The sequence below is a fragment of the Haemorhous mexicanus genome, chromosome 4 (assembly GCF_027477595.1).
Source record: "Haemorhous mexicanus isolate bHaeMex1 chromosome 4, bHaeMex1.pri, whole genome shotgun sequence".
Classification (NCBI taxonomy): Eukaryota; Metazoa; Chordata; class Aves; order Passeriformes; family Fringillidae; genus Haemorhous; species Haemorhous mexicanus.
In genome coordinates, this window is record NC_082344.1 from 69418164 (window position 1) to 69443916 (window position 25753).

Here is a 25753-nt window from a genome sequence, read left to right on the forward strand (position 1 = left end):
ACAGAAAAACTGACAGAGCCAATTGAGTTACAGTTAACATTTCCTTTATTTCATATAAGAATTCCTGAACTGAATGAAGAGTGATATTTTGGCCCATACTGCTAGACTAGATAAATTCTTTAAGTATGCGGTGCCACAATGTACACAGTACTATAATAGCAAAAAAAAGACAGCCTGGGACAAGTTTCATTTTTATTATTAGCAGGAGTTAGACGTTTCAGATAAGGATATTATGCATTTCTGAATTTGCCTGGAAAGTTAATTAAAACTATGAGAACATTTTAAAACAGTATAAAATTGCCTACAGATACTTATGATACTTTGGTAGGGGATGCAGAATAAAAACCTACATCATGTAAACATTCAGTTAACAGATTCTCTGCACTCTCAAGCCTAAGTAACACACAAGAGGAGAATAAGTACACAAGAAACTTAATTTTCTACACAGAATGTGCTGTCAAAGAACAAAAGTGAAGCTTTGAACTTTTTTCCACGTGAAAATAGAACCATTGTAACAAAACTGTATGGTCTGGTGGGTGATGCAGGTCATGTAAAATGTTAGAGGCTTTAGCAGAGGTTTAGCAAGGAACAAGTCCAACTACTTGCAGTGTTCCATAAAAATGTACCCCTGACTGCTTACTGGGGGGGAAAAAAAAATCATAGGCATACAGAAACAAACACAGGAAACAACTGTCTGCTAAGTCACAGGATGTAAGGTGGCATTATATATTAAGTTATCCTTAAGCAATGTTTGGAAGAGAGAATTATATTTGCAGGAAGCTTGAATGAAAAGCTAGAAGCACAGTGATTTTGTTTAACAACCTGCAAGGTCAATAGCAACTGCTTTGTCTTTAGATCAGTAGTTTAAAATAACATGAATTCCCTTCTTCCTTCCTGTTCTTAGGATCAAAAAGTCAGTTATTTCACCTTCAGTAAGAGTTTTTAGTTGCATATTCTAGGACAACTAGACTCCAGGGATGATAAATGGAGCTGATGTACTTTTTGAGTTGCAAGCTGTGCATGTCTCATGACTGCCTCCTCAAGCAAATACCTTACCTTTTAAGAGCTGTACATGTTTTCTCCTTTGTGTATACATGCTAATGCCCATTAAAAATGCAGATAAATGAAATCTGTCTCAAATCTATAATGGGAAAAAAATCCACTGTTTAATATGAAGAAAAAGAGCATTAAGGCTTGCATTATTATAATTTGCATTGTTAGGCCTTGGAAACACAAGGATTTGTAGCTATAACCAGGAACTGAGCTTGTTTTGACACTGGTTGTCACAGAAGGAAGAAAGAATTCCTCTAAGGAAGATCTGATGAAATTAAAATAAAAGCACCTCTTCAAATCTTTCCCAGGCTTCTTTAAGCTGCCATCTGCTGGCCAGCTCAGACTTGAGAGTGTGATGAACGACAGGCTGGCTAACTCAGAGAGTATCACATGTGCTTTATTTTGTCCTCTCTTAGGAAAAGATTACAGTTTCTTTGACAAAGTTTGCAAGTAGTACCTACTGTCTGCACGATACTTTGACACTTATCTGCTGTCAACAAATTTATCCAGTTTAATGAAGCCAGACAATAATCACAAAAATTGATTGAAAAGCTAAAGCAGATATGTTTCATGCAAACACACCAAGTGTGCCAATAATCCAGCAGTAATGGTAATGTAAAGTCTTTTTTATTTATTAAAAAAATACTGATTACACTCTTACTGGCACCTACTACATTATTAGGGGGTGGAGGGCCAAGGTAAAAAAAGAAATTAAAATACACCATCTGCATCTCTTCTCACAAATATGTGCTTTTGGATGCTTACACCAAGTCTTACATAGCCAGTAAAAAACTACTCCGAGCTTTTGCAGACCCCAAAGTGTTGAGTATCTTTTTCACATGTGGCCCTACCAGTTGCTCATTAAGAATTGTATTTCAACAAAATCATATTTCACATAAGTGACTTGAGTCAAGTGCCTAGAAGTAAAATTATTTTGTTTCACAATTAAATGCAGGTATGAAATTCATTTATTCCTGTATAAACACTTCACTGCTTCTGTCCATCCCTCTTAAAACAACTTCAAAGCCCAATTTTTAAGGGAGTGAACCTTTAATCTCTAATATGTCACATCTACAAATCTGTTTGAACAAGTCCACACTCCCACTCTTATCTCCCTATGAAAGTAATTTATCAACTGTAAATTTGGCCTTGCCTGATTTTATAGTATTTCAAATAAACCCCATTTAAAAAATATCCCCTAATAACAACAAAAAGCATTCAAAATAGTTTTTTAAATGTCAAATAAGATGCATCTTTCAAACAAGAAAGAACTGAGCACATTTTTCCTAGAACCTGGTTGTAAAGGACAAACACTTAAGGGGTGTGTAGCTAACAACAGTTCTTGACAAATAACAGTCACATCCAGGTTCCATTCTGGAACAAGCTGTTCACAAAGAGTATGGGAGAAAAAGAAAGGAGAAGGGAAAAAAAAGACCACAATCCTCATATATACACCTTGTGGAGATGTATGTGCTTGTAGAATACACAGAATTTTTCCTGTACTTGTTGAGAGAGCACCTAAACCAACACTTAGAAGTATTATAGTGAACACAGAAATGTGAAAGTTAATAATTAAATCTCTTAGAAGTTGAGAAGAATTACATCCTACTCAATTAGCTGTGCAAGGCTTTCACCATTACCTGACTGTGTTTATTTTTAAAAAACCTTCCCTTAATACTGGGAAAGTTTCTCTCCAGGTGAATGCTCTCAGGACACACACAAATTTAGCTGTTTAGACAAGTGCTAAAAAAATTACAAAAGGGGGAAAAGTTTTTAAGAGCCACCCACACAATCCAGAATTTCTCTCTCCTGGTTTTGTAGAGCAGATCAATATTAATTTCTGAAACACATGCCTGATATTTTTGTTTTATTTAACAGCAAAAATATATCTACTATAGGAAATTAACTGGGCCCAATCCTTAGTTGGTCCAAGTTCAGGTCAGTGTAGCTTTAACCAATGCAAGGATTTAGTCCATTAATCTACTTCCCCCTGCAGTCCCCCAAAATTATTTAACAAAGTGTGTTTTCAGTTATGCTGTTTGGGCCTTTTTTTCCTTTTTTTGATATTTTAAGCCTTTGAAAACAATTAATTCAATTTCTAGTTTGTGTATCTGTGTTCTGTGAGCAGTGTATGAAGCTAATTTTTCTCAGATCTTTTACTGTTTAGCAGTAGCTCAGTAAATTAGTGCTAAGTTTTAGAATTTCCATCTCAGCCATATGTAAGATACAACCACATCCTTTCTTACATATGAACCATTATGTTACAACCCAAAATCCTACAAGAAAGAGACTTTTGTTAAGAAAGACTTCTGGATAATTCATTGTATAATCATAATTTTGAGAAAGAGAAAAATCTTTCTTCTGAGTGCACAATATTTAGAGATGCATATTTTGAGCCAAAACCCCCCAGATTTTTCCTTCAACTAGTCTGGTTGAATAGAGAGCCCCAAACAGACCATTCCATAGCAAGTCCCACCAGCAAAGCCAATCCAGCAGGAGCTGGTAAGCCAAAAGATGGGAGTCTCTCAACTGAGAAAACAAAATAAGTATTATTTTACTTGGCTGCTGCTATGGACATTATTTCCTGTGGGACCTCCTTTGCTTGTTTTATTGGGGTACAGGAGGGAATATTTATTGAGGTTTTTTAGTTAAAATGTTTTTGCAGTTACAGTTAAGATATACAGCCATTAACATGCAATCTTTTTTCCCCTACCCAAAGGTAAACTGTTTACTGAACATTGCCTAGATATTTTAACTGCATTCATTACAGCACCTCATGCATTTGTTAGGGGAGATGAAAGTCTCCAGGAGAGCTGGAAGCCCTATTCCCTTGTTAGCAGGCAAGTATTTTCTCTACAGTTTTTGTAACACAGACTGGGTGAAGCTGTTTGTCTATGGATATTTAACTAAACCCTACCAACTACAGATCCAAACCCACCTGCAAAACAGCATGCATACTTCACCCTCATGCTGCCACTCTTTGGCTGATTGGTTTTAACAGTGTAGATGACTTGGGGAATGGTTTAATGGATTGTATGAATACACTTCTGGTACATACATTTCATTTATTGTATGTCAGCTGAGAAGAATTACAGTTCCAAATATGCAGAGCTAAGACTAGGATTAGCAAGTATCAAAAAGATACATCCTTCACTGCCTGTTTAACTCTACTGGGGTTGGAGCTATTTGCATCACAGAGAAATAGCACTAAAACAGCCTGAAAACTAATTTGAGTTAAAAGGGGCTCTGCTCAGAAGACTGTCCAGTTCTAGATCAAACAGAGGATTAGGAAATCTGCTTCGATATAAAAGCTATGGCAACATGACAATATTGAGTTACATCATGTAACTAATGTAGTACACTTACATAAAAATCTGTAGAAGAAAATACAGAACACACTGGCATTTTACTTTGCCTCTAAGAGAAGGTTACAATTCTAAAACGTTGTTGGTAAATACATTAAAAACCACAATAATATCTCGACGTCCCCAAAGCAGACGTTGGTGTTACAATAAATGATTTGCAATGCACACGGTAACAGGATTCACAGAGGCCAAAACTGGAACTTGTCTAGAGCACCAACGTTAGAGAATTCGCCTTTGAGTTTTGCTTTTTTTCTTTTTTTAAACAAGATTCACACCTGATAATTTCTGTAATTAAATGGCTGTGTGCAAACACCACTTTTTTTTTACCTCATTCTCAGTTAAGGAAGCTGAAGGAGATGAACTCTTGCTAAAAGCAAGAGTTGAAGATTCTGCTGCTGAAGCCCGATTTCGCTTCTTCAGAGGTTTACATGCATCAGACAGATTTTTCGTTGCTGTAAAATAATTTTGGTTTACAAAGTGAAGTTTGGAACTTTAAAATGTTATCTCCCTGAAGCCATTTAAAATATTCCTTCAGATACAGGAAGGAATTATTTAGGTAAGTCTTCTGGGCACCTACATAGGACTGAGCGAACACGAAGCTTCTGAAGCCATGTATTTCAGCTTGATTTTAAAAATAAAGGTCTCCATTAATCAAATACGTGCTAAATGTTTTCCCAAATTTTTATAATCTCACTTCTATTAAAATCAAAGTATCTTGTGACTTAAGACCTCTTTAAAGCAGAGGTAACAGTTATATGAGAAGGCCTACGTGAGCTCATCGCAATCTGAGTACCACTAACACTTTGTTAAGAGAAAATTTGCATACAGGAGCCAAGTGCCACACATTAGCCATGGCACATCACCCCTTCCACACCGAGCAGGACTTGCTGAAGCTCGCTTGTCTTTGGCAAATCACTGTAACACCTGCAGAGACATGCTCTGGTAGCAGTTACCCTCAACTTGAGCATCATTAACAAGTCTGACTTGGGTGTTTTGATCCGAGGCTCTACAGAATTCCCTCTCGTGCTCCACACTGCCTCCCATCAAGCACCATGTCAAAGGACTAAAACCCAAAGCACCTGATGACACTGATGGCCACTGCACTTGTTTTACTGGGCCAGTGCGGGGGGCAAAGGGGAGCAGCAGGGTTTGTTCCCTGCTCGCCAAGACCTCGGGGCACCAGCTTTAATCTGGTGCCATCCCACGGGGAACTTGTGAACTGCTGCTCTCAGTCAGCAGTGCACAATTTCAGTCCAGGATCCAGCTGCAGGAGGGCAGTGAAGGAACAGGGCTCCCCCCCAGCTGTGGCACAACTGCAGCTGCTCGCTGAGTCAGCAGAATTTAGCCGGCTGCCTCAGACAACCTGGGCATTTTTAAAAGTATTTAATTGAAAAAGTTACATTAAAACTTATTCTGACCACATTACCTGACTGGTTCTTTTGTGAAGAGGAGGTTTCTGTGACCTTAGAAGAGTTTGTTTTTGCTGTTTTGTCATTGCTTGTCTCCCTCTGTCACAAAAAAAAATATGAAAAAATAAAAAAACTCCTAATTTATGAGTGGTTGGATACAACTGGCAATTAGTTCTGGATTTATGTTATTAAAAAGAAAGTGTCTTTACAAATATCTGAATGGTACTGTAGTTAAACTAGCCCCACTTAAGTGAATTTTAAAACTCATTACAGCACAGGGTACAAACCCATAAACAAATGAGAAATATTAAAGAACACAGTACTTCGGCATCCCACTTATCCATCCCAAATTCAGCATATCAAAAGGGGGAGTGCTGAACACAAAACCTGTAAATTGCCCTTACTATTCTTTGTACAAACTGGTCAAATTAAGACCTTTAATTATTAAAGGTAAATTGCAGAATTAGTATAGAAATTTGAGAGTAAACAGTGTGCAGAAATCTAAGTCTCAGAGAGGCTTGTTTCCAACTCCACAACTTATAGCAGTTCCATTTTAAAAATTACTATGGTTAAGATTGTTTCAGCATTTCCAAAATAAAACCACTATTTTCAAGGAAGAATGAACAGCACCTAAATTTGCTCCAAATTGAGAATTCATGATTAAAAGTTTAGGCCAAAAACAGGAGAAGTTTTTGTCAAATCTTTGTCAAAATTAAGACATTGCTCCTTACACATGCCACTATTTTTTTTTCCATTTCTGATGTTACAAATTCATTCAAATCACTAAAACTGTAGCCTGGAATACTTAACCCTGTCATGCTCACCTGATTAATAAGCACAACTCTACTGAACACAAAGCTTTACACCCATTTCCAATGCTTTACAAATGCTTTCCCACATTCTTCATCTGACAGTCAGTTTTGCTAAAGAAAGATGTGCAGGTGAACACCTCACAGGCCAGGGAACTGATTTCCTTTGTAAAAATAAACACAAATGGCTACAGATGTGCCATGCTGTGCTTTTACTCAGCTCTAAGCTGCCCTACCACCAATGCCAGCAGAGGCTCCCAGTATGGGTTTGCTAAGATTACTGTTACACTTCTGGGCAAAATGAAAGAAAAGAGGGCGTCAGGAGGATGGTGCCAGACTCTTTTCTGTGGAGCCCAGTGACAAGACAAGGAGTAATGGCCATAACCTAAACCACACAAAGTTCCACCTCAATATGAGGAAGATTTCTTGACTTTGGGGTGGCAGAGCATTGAACAGCTGCCCACAGAGGTCGTGGAGTCTCCATCTCTGGAGACATTCCAAACCCACCTGGACACACTCCTGTGTAACCTGCTCTAGATGACCCTGTCTTGGCAGGGGGATTGGACTGGATGATTTCCAGAGGCCCCTTCCAATCCTAAGGATTCTGTGATTCTGTGAAAATGTACAGGATAGTTCATTCTTAAATTTAAAGCACACTATACAGAACCCTCATTTTGTTAATGTGCATTTTATATACATCATCAAAGCAACAATGAACAAATTAGTTTCTCAAAGCCTCCATATGGGCACTTATGGCTTGGTTACTTTATATGAAAACATTCTGATTTTGTAAATAAGAATTAAGGACAAAGGGAGAGTATAACCCACAACTCTTGTGCAAGAAATAAAATGTCATGAAATCAAAGCTCCTCCTATCCAAAATGATTGTACCTAAAGCCTGCAGGTAAACTGGGAACAGCAGAAAGAAGAAGTATGGTTAGTGTTTGCTTTTTTGAATCATTTCATAGCTATTTTCACTGTCATTCCCTGAATGTTCTACTAAGCAGCAGCATATACAGCTGGAAGTGCCTTGGGATTGTGAAGGCAGGAGAAAGACTAAGAGAGAATTCCTGAAACAAACTGTAAACTAGATCTGGCCTTCCTGTGGAGCACAACCCTGCTAAATGCATTTAGAGTTTCCAAACCACCTAATATTTACACACATCAACCCCCCTGTAAGCAGTTCTGATAAACTCACCAGAGACAGAACAACATTTTTAAAATGCACATTATGAAGTCACATATGCTATTCACAGCCATTAGTGCTATGAATATTATGGGAATCATTCACCTCATTTAGTTATTTATTTTCCTGCTGGTATATTCACATGTGTGTCACAGCACCAAAGATACCAGAACCTCTCATGCATGCACTATACTGCAACCACCTTTCATCCTACTTCTGAGAATGTAGGCTAATTGGAGGGTACAAATGCTGGTGGGACAGGAAAGTACCTTTAGAACAGTCCAATCAAGGACTTTATAGGAGGAATTAATTATAATAAGTAAACTTCATTATTCCAGGCATCTAGTGTATTATAGTATATTCAAATCAATTAGACAAGTTTAAAAATGTTTGAAAAACTGCTCCTAGAAAGTCACATGAATATGCAATGACTAACCCATTCCAGCAAGAAGTGCAAAAACCAGTTTTGGCCCTTCTTTCTCCAGAGGTAATAACATTAAGAACTCTCTCTGTCCCTTGCTAATCAGCTCATTAAGCCTATCTGAAATTCTCTTTTTTTTTGTATTAAACTCTAAGGCAACAAGTTGTCTTAACATCTACAATATCAACAGAAGTAACAAAATAACCAGCCCACCAACAAACTGACACCTACAAATAAGACCTCCACAACTCATTTAAAAATAAATCTACTACCTTTCCTTCTGTTAGCTTGTTTCATTTGATTGCTGTACACCACTGAAATTCTGAGCTCAGGTCTATGGTACTCACACTACAGTATGATACTGCAATAAAACACCCCAACACATGTGTGAGCTAAGCTTTCCACACAAGTCAAAGCCATGAAATGCACTGCTCTACATGCATGACTAAATAAACCTGTGCCTGAGGCTCCTCAAGGTTTGTGCTGTGTCGGCAAACACAGTGACCTATGGAAGGAAAATTCTCATTCTCACAAGCAAGCTAACAAGAAAAGGAGCCTGAAATTTGGGTGATAAATATACTTTTACTGCAGAAATATAAATTTACTACTACTAGTCTGCTAACCTAAGAAAAAGGTCAGCATGCCACTCTGAAGTGTCCTATAGCCTTCCTGTTTGTAAAAAGTCATTTTTCTATTTTCCTTTACTTGCTTTCCTCTCTTCTGACTTTTGTCTAAACTAACTCTTGGCTAAAGATATTTCTTTCACATTCTGGTCAAACTAACTCCAAATCAGGAGGAAATAAAAGAACTACAGAGCATAACATCACAGGGAGGTCATGCCTCCCTTTGCACATCCCTTTGGGAAACAGTTTAAGTAGCAAGTGCAACTTGTCATACCTCCAGCCTCAGAACCAAAGGGAAAAATCCCCCAGTGGTAAGCTCACATGGATCTCTGAATATGGACAACAGTTTGGTATGATATATGGACATTTCTTTTTTAATCCTGAAAATGGAAATGCTGACAAACTTAACTACAGCAATGTGACTGGTGCTGCTATAAATCAACCCCAACAAACCAATGACATAATTACCTTCCGATTATTCTGTTTATCCATCCTGAGTCTTTTCCTAGGTGCTTCCTGAACTTCAAAATCTTCTGTAGGCTCCTTTGTCCTCTTTTTTTGGTTTCTTTTATTTCCATGTAAATTACCTTGGGATGGGGGATGGGGGAAACTCACATGAAAAATAATCTAAAACCCACTTTGAAATTATTTGAACTGATCTAGTTATTTAAGGTACTTTTCTTTCAGTCATTATTTCTAAAACATGGTTAAACATTAACACAGTTTGATGACCTCTTAATGCTTAGGCCCTGGCTTCTGGTGCTGAAGACTAACTCTAGAACACATCTAAATCAACTGCTTCATACTCAAGTTATTTTACAAAGATGAGTCTACCTATATGAGCACTAGTTTAAGATCTGAATGTTACTGCCCAACATTTATTTCATATCATCAGACTGCATGTGATTGACCTCTACAGCTTTTAACTCTCCTGACACTTTGTAACAGTGTCTTAGCACTAAAATTACTTTCTAAGTCTCTTCCTTAAGCCTACTTTAAGTGGTGACATCAGTTAAAGAGCCTCTGAAAAAGATAAGATATCACCAACTGTACAGATTAATTCTCTTTCTGGTATGGCAATTCCAGACTCTAACAAGCTGATTGTATTTTACATGAGACTGTAAGATCCCTTCCTTTATGAACCAGAATCCTACGAACAGAACCACACCGGCCATTTTAGACCACAAAGTTATTTATGTATTTAGATGGTTGTTCACTGCAAAGTTCAAGCAGCTGCTAAATACCAAAGGTCAGTGAGTAATCTACATACCCCTGCCACAGGTTCCACTATTGTCTGCACCTCAAAAAGATAGATGAGGGTTTGGGAAGTGGTCTGTTTCATCAACATGAAATGACAACATAATTAGACTCTCCAGTACTGTCTAGTTTATGAAGCTACAGAGTATTATTAGTATGAAAATTGCAAGCTCCAGGGGCACAAATATGTTAACTGAAAATTGCCCTACAGCTACAAGCATTCTACTCCAGTGGGAACAAATGTCTGTAAATATTAAAAATATAGCAACTTGAAAATATGGATCATTTTCAAATTAATGTTCTTATCTAAACAATCTAGGACATATTCTATGATCCAACTGAATCCACAAAGCAGACTGAAATGGCTCCAGGAGAACCTGCTACTTACAAAAAGCCAGCAAAAGAAATCCCACAACATTCTTCCAAGTTTAAGATAAGAGGATTTGAGATGGGGAACAAGAGAACTGACATATTTTCATCTGCAGGTAACTATAAATGTACACAATATATGTACTAGAAACACCTGGTACAGGTACAATTTCAATTACATTTCTTGCAATATGACACTGAGGAAGGTGAACAAAATTCAGCACTACAGTGTTAAGATATTTAATTTGGGATCCATTAAAGTTCTAACGTCAAGGAAGACAACATCTGAGATAAAATAAAGAGATTATGATAGGTGGGCGATTACATAAAAAAATACACTCAACAGCTACTTATAATGATGAGCTATTTGCACAGAACACAAATTTCAATTACTTCTGGATCTTGATCTCCTTTTAGGTGAGTCTTGAAACACTTTACGTTTGGCCTCTCCAATATTCTTCAATGATGAACCTTGAGAGATACAGAACGTGTTTTTTTTTTAAACTGATATCCAAATATTTAACACTTAAATTTTAAAGTTAAAAACTTTTCAATTTTCCACAAAATGATGTTATTTCACACACACACACAGATAGTTAACAAAACTGACTGCCATTTTTATACAAGTTTTTCCAAGTCTCACAAACTTTCAAACACTCCCTCTCATTCTTGTCATTGCCCAAAGCAGCACCTGTTGGCTTCTAATACTTCCATATAAGTCTTCTTACAGTGCTGTAAAGCTATTTAAATTTGAAAAATGATAGCTAGTTAAATTTGATAAAGTTCATGCAAATGGCAAACTATCTTCTTCCTCCTCCTTTCTCAAGTAAGTGACTCCAAACCCCCTCAAATATTTTGGAAAACAATTGAGACTGTTCATCAAAAACAAACACCGGAAAAAACCAACAAAAATAAAAGGAGAAAAAAAATAAAGTATTTGCAAACTTGCACAAAGTCCTAAAAACTTTGAGTAGCACAATAAAATGCCAAATGGCTGAAGGGTACAGAATAAAGTCTGGAATAGTTCTTCCTGAGTTGATGATGATGTGAGTAATACACTTTAGGCATATATGAAGAAAAGGTGTAGCACTGATTAAATTTTTTAAACGGTTTCTAACTGTTCTATAAAAACAACATCTCAAATTTTACTAGCAGTTAACACTTCATCTTCCCCTCCCACCATCCACTTGTAACAAGCAGTGGATGCAATGGCAGCTGCTTATGGGCAGAAGAAGAATGAGAAATCAGCAATGTCTAAACAGCAGAAGGTTTACATAGAACAACTTTTCAGAACAATGAGCAAGAAATGTAGACTTCATGGGTTGCGTTTATTGTAACCATTGGCATTCCTTCGCTATTGGCACAAACACCAAGAATTAAAACTGGAAAACAGTGAAAGCTGTTTTCCCTACAGGGTCTCAAATATGTGCTTAGTTTAATGCCACTATGCATATCAAATTTAGTTAGAGTACACTAGCACAGTTTTACGTTTACCAGAGTCTTCTTCAGATTTGGGAGAGGTCACTATGGCAAACTTTGTGTTATAGCGAGCTTTCTGTTTTTCACTAAGCATGTTCCACTGCGATTCGAGCAGCTCTTCAATCTCCTCACTTGAAGCATCTGGATGTTCAGCAACCACCTATACATGCAGAAATAGGGTTGAATTAAAAAAAAGTGACCATTGGAAAGAATGGTGTACACACTTCCATCACTTTGGAAAACTGGATACAAACAAGATCTAATATTTCTGCTGTAGACAGAATAAAACCTACAGTATCCAGTTTTGCTTTGAATAACCACTTCTCTCTCTGTCTTTGAAAAAAAAAATTGACTAGCTTATTCAGAAGTATAAAGACTAATTTTAGAAGTATCTATTTGCCTTTTACCATTCAAAAAATGGAGTAAGTGGAGTTAAGTATGAATCTTGTCCTGTGGTCATTAAAAAAGAATGGGTATTGTTTCTCAATGAAGTTTAAATATAGATCCACAAATGACAGGCAAGCAATACTGGAATATACATTTGTCTAGAAAGAAATCCATCAATTCAGAGCAAAACTCATTAATCATAGAACAGCTAACTCAGCAGAGATTTACATAAGTTAACATTTGATGTAACATTTTCCTGTATTGATTCATCATTTTTGTATTATGCATATGAACACTAGGAACACACAAGCTGTGTATCTTTTTTAATGTTATAAGCAGGACACATAATATCCATCAACATGGAGTTTAATAGAGTTTCTAGAAGTATATTCAACAACAACAAAAAAAATAAATCCAGTATTAAAAAGAAAGAAAAAAAATCCTCCCAAACTCCTTCAGTATACCCCTACTTCTACTAAAGGAAAATCAGATTTGATTAATCATACAAGTCAAAAAACTCTATGCTTGTGCAGAAATGAAACAGTAAGTTTAAAAACAATCCTTCTCATCTCATTACTCAGCATTCTCCAGAATCCTATCTAAGTCATGCAACTGATACCCCAAAAACACAGAGCAAATAAAAACTAAGTCAAGAAAGCCAATTGTTCAAAGAGCAACACCATTCAACAGCACAGAAATTCAATTCTTGTGGTAAGGTGAAATGATTAAAACGAATTTCTTAGAATTTAGGGTCTTAAAACTACATTTCCTGTTACCAAACTGAATGCAAGTGTGACTGTTGCTTTTCCAAGTGCTAAAATAGCTGCAGTACCTTCCTTCCATTCGTCAGTGTCTAGTACAGAAATCCATGCATTAATCTTTCTCCTAGTAGAGTACCAAGAATTGTCTTGTTTCTATCTGGTATAATCCATCTGCATAAGGTTTGAGGAGTACAACTACCTTTGAAAGCCTCTACTCAATTTTGATTAAAATCCAACAACTGGAGTCACATTATTGAAATGGAGAACATAAACCCACAAGATATCCCCCCTTCCACGTATCTCACTTCTTCAGGACATGAAATTAGCATCAATTTTGACTGTTGTCACAAATGTACAGGTCACTGTGCTCAATGAGGGCACAGAGCCTCATTTAATTCTCCAAGAAATAACTAGATTTAGTCTACATAAACATTACCTCCAGTCTCAACAAAAGAAGAATAAAAATAACTTTCAGCTGACTAGCAGCACTGTGAAATGACAAGGAAAAGATGCTCAGAATTCTTAATGGTGAAGGGACCCTTGCAAATAAGGCCTCCAAGGAAAATGCTCAGTCTTCTCCAAAGTCTCCATGGTAGTGAAATTATTCCTTAATTTTCCTCCCAACAGACTCAAGGCCCAAATCAATATGTAAACAGTGTAGCTCTCTGCCTCTCACTTGAATGACACCTTTATCTCCAGTCAGACACTTCCCTCCAAAGCTTACTAGCCTTGTATTTTTCACAGGGGAAGCACACAATACAATAGTGCAAAATACATCTTTACTCCTTTGGAAACAGCACAAAATACTTAATGCATCACCACAACCACAAAAGTGCTCCAAGCTTTCAGCACCTCCCTCAGGGATGTGGGAAGTGTGTATCTTAAATCATTAAAAACATTCTCCAGCAGTTAAATAATAATAAAATCAAACCCATATATGAATCTCACTACCACACAAAGCCAGACTCCAAGCAAGACACAGCAGAAATGGCTCTACTTTTAAGAGAGGTATTATTAGAGGCCCCACAAGAGGAGTCTTCAGCCATTCCCAAGACTGGGGACAGAGAGCCTCTTCTGGGTCTCTAATGTTCCTTTTTTCTCAGTTTCTACAAGCAAATACTAAGAAAGCCATACACTAAACTCTCCAATGCCACCAGTACAAGCAGCTCAAAACCAGGTTTGTTTTTTAGCCAACATTATCACTCTTTGTAAAGCATCAGAAGATCTACAACACAACAAACTCTTGGTGAAAGTCATGCAAGTTGAACCAGATAAGCCTAACAGAAGGGGACACTCCAAATCTTAGGTTAGAATCTCCACCTTCCACCAATGGCATGAACCTGCCAGTTTAAAAGCAACATGAAAGGCAAAAAGCATAAATATCTAAGTTGGTGTTTCCTCACTTTGCCAGTCAAATTCCAATCAAGACAAAAGGAAGACAGGTTCATCTGATGATCACTCAGAGGTATCTGCAGCTTTCACAACCTAGTTCTGTTCTACCCACAGAAGTGTTTCTGTACCTGTTAGAATGGATCACACATTCAGGCAGATTTGGGTTTTCATGACAGATCTTATTAAAAGGTATTCTAGGCAGAAATGGTAGGATGCCCTCTCTCTAAAAAAACATAATACTTTTAAACTTTGTGCAACATTAGCCACTATCATCAGTGAGAATTTCAAGTTTAAGAAAGTTTTTCAATTTCCTGAAACGACACTGAAGAAAAAGTATTTCCTCAATTTCATATATTCTAACAGTCTTCATATTTTCCATCTATTAATTACAGTATAACCACAGTAGGGAACAAAGCCAGATAACTGGCACAGAAAATAGAAATACTAGAGACTCAGCACATCTCTTCTCTTTATGGACTCTGGCTAAGAGTCCATAAAGGCAGCCATCATCATCTCATTTCTTCCAGAGAAGCAACTGTATGTCCCTCAATATTGCAGAAGACTTCTTGCTATGTACAATGAAGGCCAAGGTAATTCCCTCTTGCAATGTCACTTACAGAAGAACTGAGAATAGAACTCCTGTGTCCAACATGAGACAGATGATTTACCCACACAGCTTTTCATAATTAATATTTCAAAATCTGTGTCTAATGGTTTGGCTACAAAACCATTTCCTTTCCAGAGCCAGCAAACTGCAATGCCAATGCTCTTCTCAACTTAACCAAAGCCACTAAAAGGTTTATGTAGCACTGTGCTCATTTTCATTCTCAATATTACCTTAAGTTTCAATGATCTAATAAGATCCCAAGTTGAACCACAACTGACTTCCATCCAACAGAATCTGCTTTCCAATATTTCTTTATAAAGTTTGCATCTATTAATTCTTTTCTAATACAAATATGCTATAATGAAGTCAACCATTCAGTAGCTAAAGAGTATGACAAAGTCAGCACTAACTTCCTGATCCTTCTGTGAACAACATGTAATAGTACAAGTACAAGAAAACATAAGATATCACACTAGCTTCAGATTATGGAACAGTACTGTAAATGGAGCAAAAGGTTCTAAGGACAAAAAATGGCAAGTCCTGATTTTAAAGTAATGAGCTACACCAGCAGTAGTGCTTTTATACTTTTAAGTCTTCCTAAAAAATGTTGATAATAAGGTATTTATTTATTCTCCCTTGTATTGGAGTGTAAGTGCCTCAAGAGGACCTAGTTTCTGTCCCAGAAGATTGCACACACTGACAGTGATTTTTACAAGCTTTGGTAAGCAGCTTCTTTTGAACCTCAGCAAAAGGTACTGGATAAGCAAATTAAGTTTTGAGGTGTTCAAAGATAAAGGAACACACAGAATCAACTGAGCCATGTCCTCAATAAGAATATAAAAGCTATCTACAGACAGATTGCCATGAACAGCATAATCTTTGTTATATTTGCCTGAGCATATATGTATGCACATGTATTATATTGTACATCCATTAAAGACAAAATATGGCTAATACAAAGGACTACTGGTTTATGTAGGAAGACACTAAGACAACTTTTGCTTGAAATACAATAGCAGTTATCACCATCTTGTTTATATTGCTCACTTGCATTCCCTTCTTTCTCTATTTCTGTCTAGAATAAGATTTGATGCAGGCATACCTTGTCAAACCCAGAATATCATGGATTGTGCAGTAATAACTAATTTTTGTTTACTAAAGTGGTTTCTTCAAGTACAGAAATTAGAAGAGGCAATCAACAATAGTAACAGCTAAAAGAGACTAACCTCATCTCTGTACTTCTGACAAAAGACCAAAAACTGAGATACTGCATCGCCCTTTCTGCTTCGTGGAGTAGATGCTGGAGTTTTCTTTCTATTGAGAGGGGAGCCTATCCCTCTTTTGGATTCTTCCTGTTCAGATGACTTTTGAGGAGTAGTATTCTTATCCTCCAACTGACTGCTCTCTTGCACATCATCAGCAGCAGAGAGTTTTGATGTCCTTCTCCTCCTCTTGCTAGGAATGCCAGACTCCTTCATTGATTTCAGATTTGGAGTGGTTTCTTCATGTGAGTAGGATGACTGATCCATCTCCTCCAAGGGTTCCACAGCAATGCCAACCTCCTTTGCCACTCGAGGATTAAGGTGGGGTCTGTCCCTGACATAGATGAAGGTGTACTTGGCCTTGCGCTCCTCCACTGGCATGCCCACTGCTTCACTGGCCTGCTTCACACCCATCTCCCACTGCGGCCGCAGCTTCCCCGACACCGGCTTCAGCATCTGCAAGAGGAGACAGCCCTGTGAGCAATCTGCCCACTCGTGACTGCAGAATGCTGACATTTACATCAAACAATCCCAAGAGACTAACAGTCATGCAGATCTCTAATTCAGAGTTCAAATGGAGCTGCATTGGATACTCCTGATACCACAGATGAATCCGTGACAAAGCAGAAGAGTACTGATGTTTACTGAGTAACAGACAGTGGTAAATCACCCCATCCTTTGCATCTATAAATGAAATGTAAGACTCCTGTAAAACAAGCTGTCTTTAAGCTTTTTATAATACCTATTTATATCAGTACATCTCTGCCTGATTTGGTAACCTCTTACCTTTATTTTCTCTGCTTTAGTAAGGGCTTGTCTTGCACTCTCTTGGCATAATTGTTCAAACTGGTCTTTTTCTTTGAAGGGCACCAGGCTCTTCTCAAATATCCAGGCTCGTTCTGGGGCATCTCCAAAAAACTGAACGTGGTATTGACGAAAACTCTTCTTCTGTCCTGAAAATTAAAAAAAACCACATTTATTTAAGATACAAACTCTGGTAAGCCCCTGCAGACTTGAAGTGTGTAAGCTGCTACAGCTGCCATAACAAAAGCACAGGAAAAACTGGATAAACGTTCAAAAATCCATTTAAATCAGCCTGAAAGTCTCTGAAAGATAATGTATGAAGTCTGACCCAAAAGCTCAATAGTTTAATTCCTAGCAAGAATATGCTTGGCTAAATTAACTGGAGGTTACAATCACCTGTCTATTTTCCCTGTATGTTAACTTTACATGTAGGTCTGGGTATTTCTGAAAATGAATTTAGCATTCATTTCTCAATGAACACTGAGAAAGCTCCACAGCTTGGAGAGCTTGTGCACTGAGCCTCCTCTCTACATCTCCTCAACTTTATCTTTCAATATTCTTTAACAGAGACACATACTTCATCTGGTTTTATCCCTTGCAATCAAAACTTCATAATAATCAAGATTTTTCAGGAATCAAAGAAATCAATAAAGGATTTGGCTGGCGGGAGAGTGGAGGGATAAGAGTACAATTTTGACATCTAAATAAGCATTTTTTCTTCTAAAACTAAAAATATTCCCTTTTTTCCCCTAGAAAAACAAGAGGAACATTGTCTCACTGTGGCACAATACAGGCATACAACCTTTCCCTTTCAAAAGTCTCAGCTATTTTACAAAGGGGGAAGAAACCACTTTCAGAACTCAAAGGGTTCATAGTTAACAATGAATTTCTCAAAGGCCGAGGTAAGAGATCACACTTAAGATGTCTTCTAACACCTTGTTCATTAGAACTTGCAGGTTTGCTAAGTGTTCAAATTATGGTCTTGTTTAAAAATAGAAAAGGTTTTAACCTGCACTTCTGTGTCTGCAAATTCAATCCTGCTAGATCAAAAATGCTCCCTACAGTAGCTGTGGTTCCTCCAGTGTCACCACACCAGTTTGTCCAATACATAGACTGGGCAGCAGACCAACTCAGGGAGGGATGGACACCCAGAAGGTGAAAATAAGAGCCACAATTCTGTTCCAGGTGACTTCAAACTAGGTCTAGATTCCATAAGGAATTCCATTATTCATACACTGCATGTCTTCAGGCTTAGTCACCAAATAGATCTAGTTGACTGCTTCATACTCTATTTTTGGGGTTCCTAGAGTTAGAAAGAACTTTCTTTTCATGGTGATAATTATTTTAATAGGGGATTAATCTTGTAAAATATGGCATCTGGAAAGGTAATATGAAATCAACCTAATTAATGGTATGGACAAAAATTTTAATATCTACATGTATTGGTTTATAACAATTACAAACTTACACTATATACAAAAACATCTATGAGTACTAGAAGAATTATAATGACTCATCTGAGATCAGATATGAGAATCTAGAGGAAGGACAGAGGGAAAGTCTTGGGATTGTAATCATCACACATCCAATCAGCAGTCTAATATATGTTCCAGTGTTGTGTAGTCAGGAACAATTCTCTTGCACAGCAATTACTTGAGGCTCATCAAGAAAATGTTTAAGTAGTGACTACAGAGCTCTTGTGACTTAATCTCTGACTTAATCTGTCTATTTTACCAGGATACTCTGGCTGCATACAGAGATGCCACAGCCTAGGTTTCCAACCTCCTGTAAAGATCTGCCAAGAGCCCACTTGCCAAGCAGGCAGGCACTGTGCTCCTTTTGCACTGCAATGCTGGACAGCTGTAATTGCCTAATTAGGGAGACTCAGTAATAGTGCCTGCCACTAGAGTCACAAAGCTAGTGGTGAATCTTCAGGTATCCTCTGAGAGTTGAATTTGTACCAATGCTCCTGGATAAAAGAATGGCATTCATCTGTGGCCTCATTTCTCTTCACAAAGAAAAGCAAGGCCCAACTTCCCAAGGATTTTCTGGGATTCACATTCCCTGAACCTCAGAGAAAGAAAAAACCATGCTTACCTCATTTACTGCTCCTGTGTTTTGGAGCAAGTGGAATGCATTGTGGAAGATTGTTTACCTGAAGGGAATTGGTAATTGGATTCTGGTGTGAGTGTTTTGATTTACTGACCAATTGAATCCATGTGTGTGTCGGGACTGTTGGCTGACAGCCACCAGATTCTGGGCAGTTTTGTTAGGTTGAGTGCTTGTGCAGTTTCAGTTTAGATGTAGTGCAATACAGTATAGAATAGAATAGTATAATAAACTAATTAATTAGCCTTTTGATATCAATGGAGTCACATGCATCATTTCTCCCCATCGTTGGGGTTGCCTTGATCTTCTGATATTCATTAAAGGTTGTTACATAGGCAAACCTAATTTTTGGCCCACAGAATCCTGAAACAACTAATTGTTAGCAGTTTGGGAGAGTGCTCTGGGAACCCACCACTTCCCTGCTGCTTCTCTGTATCTGAGCATCTGTGGTTGACCACAGCCAGAGACAGGATATTCAGTGAGATGGAGCTTTAGGCAGACTCAGCACAGACTTTCTTACACAAAAATTTACTTCCCACAAGTTGAAAGCTATTAATTTTTATTAAGCCTAATCAGCTGGAATGATCAAATCAAGTAGCAACATCCAGAAATTCAGACTGCTTTTAAACACTTGATCCTAAGCCTAGACATGAGAAGTACAGAGACATAGCTCACTGTTCTTAAAACTCCCTGAAAAAAGACCTTTTCTTTTTGCAAGAAGAGACTTTTGATAATAAATAATAAAGAGTAGGTGGAAGGTAAGACTGGAAATACCTACTGACAAAAATACACTCATCAGAATGCATTCAGTAGTCAGGATGGCTGCTCGGACCCTGACTAAACACCTCAAGGAAAAGGAAGGCCCAAACCAACTCCAGAGCAAATATGAGAAATCACCATCATTCCCATCACTTCAAAGAGAGGGAAATTAACACTACAAAGTACGTGGGCCCTTCTTTCTGTTCTTGCTCCACAGGCTGCATTCAGACATTTGGTACTGGGTTTTCCTGGGTCTGTTTCTACACTTTCTGATAAAGATGCACCACCAAGATTCTGGGTAATGAACATAAACCTTGCTCCTTTCAAGGAACAGAGAAATTGTTAGGAACAAGTACACAGCTCTACTACTCTCAAAATCCATCTCTTTAGTCATAACAGACCTAATAATCCAAAGACTTAAAGTGACAGGGACTGCCTGATCCAAACTCTGAAAGACTGCAACAAGGAAAATTTGCCTGAGGAGTCTATAATAATCATTCCAACAACTGTATTAAGAATGTTTGAAAAGGTTCTTAAGAAGCCACTTAGTTTTCTACTAATTTTGAATCTAGCTATAATCCTAGAGATATTAATTCAATTTGTTCTAAAAACCTCCTATGAACGAGATCAGACCACTTCTCTGGGCAATCCATCCCAATGCTTCATTGCTTTCAGCCCTTCCAACTATTTCTTAATATGTAGTCTAAATATTTACTGCTACTAAAGCCTCAAAAAGTTGCAGGTATCAGAACAGAGAACAAAGGTGCAAATGAGATTAAGAAATTGTACAGATTCATTTTTAAAAATTACATTAACACTTGGTAGTTCCTGCATTTAAAATCAACTAGTATTGACTGTAGGAATCAGTATTGACTCTATGAATCAGAGAAAATTTAGCTGCCTAAATTATGGATTGCTTCATCAGGAATATTTAATTCCCATCAGCTTTAATAAAATCTTTAGCCTGTATGAATTTACCAAGCATCTCCACAGAAACAACGAAAAACATTGTTAGGTTTGGGTTTTTTTCTTTTCTTAAGAAGACTCCACCCAGTTTGACAGCTCACAATTTGGTATCTTTCAGAGAACACATGAGTTAAAAGACAGACTGCTATATGCTCAAGAATAGCATTTACATGATTTTAACATTCCTGCTGACAAGAAGTTGCTAATCAGAACAGATTTTTTGCAAAGCAATACTTTTGTACACCTGAAGAAATCTGAATTACATACCTTTTAGTTTAGTGTAGGCATGGAGAACAGGATCAGCAGAAACCATACATGGCCACCATGGGAAACCAGACACTTTTGACCACACTAGATCTCCTATGTTATACTTCAACAGGTGGACTTTCTCCTCTTTGATGGTATTTTGAGTTTGATCTCTCTTAGCAGAAGCCTTAAAAAGAAAAAAAGAAAAGCCAAACTGATCATCTTTTTTTCAGATATGCATCAGGGATAATAAAAGGAGGAAAATAAGAAATAGTTCATAAGAACAAAGTGCTGCCATGTTTGCTAGTAAACAATAATTGCATTTCATGTGTAATGAAAACCTTAAAGTCATAGCTTTTGTTCTCTAACAGTGAAAAAAATCCACATTCCAGTTACAGTTTTGTTTTTAATTAGAAATATTGGCAAGTAAGCTGTGGTTTACCTTTATCTTTTCAAATAACTTCTGAGAGACCATCAGGAAGGCTTAATTTGATTTCAAATACGTTACCTGAGCACTGGATGTAGATGTGGAAAAGTCAACCTCCCTGTGTATTGAACATTTTTAATCAAGTTAAGTGCTATACACACAATTTAGTATTAGAGTAAAAGAATCCCACAAAGTCAAAAAACCAAAACCAAACAAAACCCCCAGACTAGAACAGACTGAAACACTATCTTTATGTCTGAATAGAAACTACAAAAACAACCAGTTTTAAAACCTCAAGCCCTCCATCTTTCAGCTGCTTTTTCACATACTGAGAACTTGTAACATGAACCATTCCCCACATATTTTTGTGAGATTTTTTCTGTTCCAGTTCTAACAGTAAAAGTTTGTGAGTGCTCCATTGATGCTGTACAGCTATTTTAGCTGCTGGAAAACAATTACAGAACTATTTCCCCTTCAAGGGATAGATTTAGCTCCAAGGGTGTTTCATGTTCCCCTATGACAGACTCATTTTTACTACATCATAGCAAAGTTCAGCAACACAGACATCTATTCATCAACTAAAACCATTTCACAGAGTTAGCTGCATTTTGTCTCTTTGGCTTCATCTGTTCTATTTGATATAAACAGACTGCACCTTTATCTAGGTAAGCATTAACTCTGTAAAAAAGCACAGAAGGTATCTCATTACAGACCTATCACATATTTTATAAAATCACGTATTTTGAATCTCCTTTTCAATTTTCTAGTAGTAAATTTATATGCAACATTTATAATTCATGTTGTATAATACCAGCTCATCATTCAGAAGGCAGTTAAAATTAATTAAAAGCGGCAAGAGGAAAGAAGACAGTTAAGAGAGCAGAAATCTACAATTTAGAAACAAGTACTTGGAGCATTATGCTGAATCAGAGTAGGTCACTTTACCTTGTACATATTTTCAAATCCAGCAAATACTCCCATAAGTAATTACACATTATACTCCAAACACAAACAACTAAAATCTTTGATGTGCTGCAACTGCATAGAGATTTATTTGCCACTCAAACACAGAGAGGTACATCCAGTCAAAACCCCTAAAACTCAACGTACTCAGAAATCCATTTCGCAAAGCTTTTAAAACTCTGCTTGGTAAACATACATGAAGCCATGTCCTCTGATTGCTAGGGACAATTACTCATCCATGATTCAGCTTTTCTGGTTCATGTGACTCCAGCTAGAGCTACATTCCCATGTCTCAAGGTTTTTGGCTCCCTGAGAATTCTCTAAGACTGTCAGAAAACCCCTCCTGCGAGCTTGCCTCAAGTCCAGCACTCTCAACAGACCTAAAAGATTCCAAGCAGATGTGAAAAATCAAATGCTCTTTCTAGCAGTTAAACATGATGTTAAAAGTTAGGCTTAAAAGCCAAGAATTAAGAAGCCCATATGTCAGGGGCAGGTCTGGAAAAACATTAATCCTAACACAACAAACCAACCTCAGCATTTCAGCTGAAGAGGTACGATGGAATTTTTTTTCAATGAATCAACTTTTCAGAAATGTGAAAGTTACTCAGGAGCCTGAAACTCATTTTTAATTTATGACTCCCTGTATTCTTCAGAAAGTGCAACTAAGCTACAAAGATTTATGACTCTAGTCTGAGAGAGAGCTGGCTGGAATAATGAAAAGGCTCTAGCAGTGCTTCTAACTGCAGCATAATATAAAAGGGGTGGCAGTACAGGGGTGAATATCACATTCCAGTGTGTCTACAAGCACTTCACAAAATTTTAGAAATGCCCAGAATTCTTTTACTATACTGGATCATGATAAAAAACTTGAAAATGACAGGCTCTGACAAAACCTGCAAGGTTTATCTGTGGTGGGCTTGATGTGCTTATGTTTTTTTCTATTGATAAAACATTCATACTTTAAAAGAATGGCAAAATACAGCACAGCATTTGATATCCATGGAGCTCTCATATGAGATTTTTAAGAAGTCTATAGAAAATATCACCACTTGCTCACTTCCATCTTACTTTCCCACACCATTCTGGTTTAGTTTGATTTTCTCATTCTGGGAATTGCTCTGATGTATTCCATAGGTATCTCAACAGTAAACAATGAGGTGCAATTCCTGGCATGCACTTTGGACATGCAGCTGTAGGACACCAACAGTTTGTTCAATATTCCCTCTCAGAAACATTTTTGCAAACCAAATGCAGTCACATGTATAGATTTTACAATCATATGTATAGATTTTACTTCAGTATCCAGGTAGGGTTATTTTAATTATTAATGCGAGGGGGGGAAAGAAAAAATATCTGAACAAATCTGCCACCCAATCCCCTCCTGGTATCTCTCTTCTCATACACTGAGGACTGAACCTCCTTTATAAGACACTTGTATTCTCTGCATTTTTAAAGAACAGGAGATCACTGTCAAATTACAAAGTGGTACAGAAGAAAAGTAATTTGGCTTGCAGTTTCTTTCTCCTCCCAAAGTTGTTTAGGGAAGTCTGAACTCATAACAGTATGTGGTCAGCCAGCACAGGGCATCTGAGTGCACCCATGAAGATGGAGAGGCAGGACCAGAAGCACAGTCCTGGGGTGGGCTGTGAGAATGCAGGGAAGAATGCAGGGAACATCTCCTCCTCCAGGCCTGATCAATTCTTCCTGTGATGACACTTAAGCAAACAAATTAAGATGGGAAAGTCCTGGTTTAGAACTGTAAAGAAAGAGAAGATCACACAAAACCCAACTATTTTAAAATACCTTCCCCTCAAATTATGGCTCCTTTGTGTCTTTTTCATTACTTCTTGAAATTGTTCTCACTTGTAATTAGATCTCCTACCCATTAATGTCAGCAGTCTCCTTGTGCTGCAGAGGAGCAAAGAACTCTCTCTGGTTCTGTCACTGCTAAGTAAGTCTGGAGTGCCCCATCCCATTACTTTTAACTGCAGTTTTGCCAGAGTTAAAACCATTTAATTGCAGACCTTCTTTAACCTTTCCATCCTTAATTACAGGCAAGCTCTGCAGCCTGAGGAACTCCCACCTCAGTCACCCCAGCCCCAAACTTCAAACCAGCTACACTAAACATCCGAAGGAAACAGCTTGGGATCAGAGTACTTTTCTACTTTAAGGAATTTGAGGATTTTGTTCCCCTTTCAAACAGAAGACTACAGAGAATTCACAAAGATGGGCAGTGCTGAGGTGGAGGTGATGACTCCCACACAGACTAATCCTAACACTGGTTACACAAACCACTCCACAGGCTTTGCACTACTCAGGATGGCAGGCACAGAAATTCCTGACTTTCTGGAGTAATGAAAACAATTGCTTGGGAAGGCAGCTAGATGGATTTCAAGTTTATTTTGTCCAGGAGGATGTGGAGTGTGAAAATTGATTAAGTCGTTTACAGCAACTGAGTTTCCCTTTGAGAAATTATGACTAGAGGAGAAGCAGAATCCTCAAAAACTCATCTGGGCCAGCAGCTGCAATAGGCTGAGAAGGACTGAAAAATAAAACAAAAATTTAACATGCCTTTCCTCTTTCCTTAACGTATGACAGATTTGTTTGTCATTCCCTCAGCACTTTCACAGGCAAAGAGTGACAGGCAGATTGACAAGAATTCACAACACTGCTGTCAGCATTCTACCAGCCCAAAGAAGTGGTTTGACCATAGAAAACACCACTAGTTTTTAATTAACTTTGGCTACATTTGCTCAAAAAAATCCAATCAACTTCCATTTAGTTCTAATCTGCCTGAATATGGTGAGACAAGAACACACCATGAATAACAGGTCATTTCAAAGCTTAAAAGTATCTTTAAATGACCAAAACCAAATTCATTTAAGGACAGCATCTTTAGTGCATTGAGAGCTTTAGGTTTGTTTGTAGACTCTGCTATGAAAACACCATGATGAGTGTTTAGTAAACAAGGGAGAAATATAGTTTTTTTAAAAAACATCTAGAAGGCTTATTAGGTGGTGTCAGATTGAAATTACTTTATCTCTTTAAAAAGTACACAGTGGTGTTTTGTGTATATTTCAGCTATTTTGTGTGTATATG

At 37.6% G+C, this 25753-nt stretch overlaps 1 protein-coding gene across 7 annotated transcripts in view; it reads right to left on the reverse strand.

Annotated features, from left to right (window-relative positions):
- The window catches only part of NSD2 (nuclear receptor binding SET domain protein 2), a 99964-nt gene that overhangs the window by 23427 nt on the left and 50784 nt on the right, over positions 1-25753 (reverse strand). For 4 of the 7 annotated variants that reach the window (XM_059845326.1, XM_059845328.1, XM_059845327.1 and 1 more), the window contains 9 exons: positions 21286-21451; positions 17167-17333; positions 16345-16836; positions 11987-12131; positions 10886-10963; positions 9335-9453; positions 7144-7248; positions 5845-5926; positions 4746-4870 (listed from right to left, as the gene is read on the reverse strand). In XM_059845326.1, the coding sequence (XP_059701309.1) occupies positions 4746-4870; positions 5845-5926; positions 7144-7248; positions 9335-9453; positions 10886-10963; positions 11987-12131; positions 16345-16836; positions 17167-17333; positions 21286-21451 (1479 nt within the window). The remainder of the gene's footprint in view (positions 1-4745; positions 4871-5844; positions 5927-7143; positions 7249-9334; positions 9454-10885; positions 10964-11986; positions 12132-16344; positions 16837-17166; positions 17334-21285; positions 21452-25753) is intronic. The other 3 variants (XM_059845330.1, XM_059845331.1, XM_059845332.1) reach the window with 3 other exon arrangements.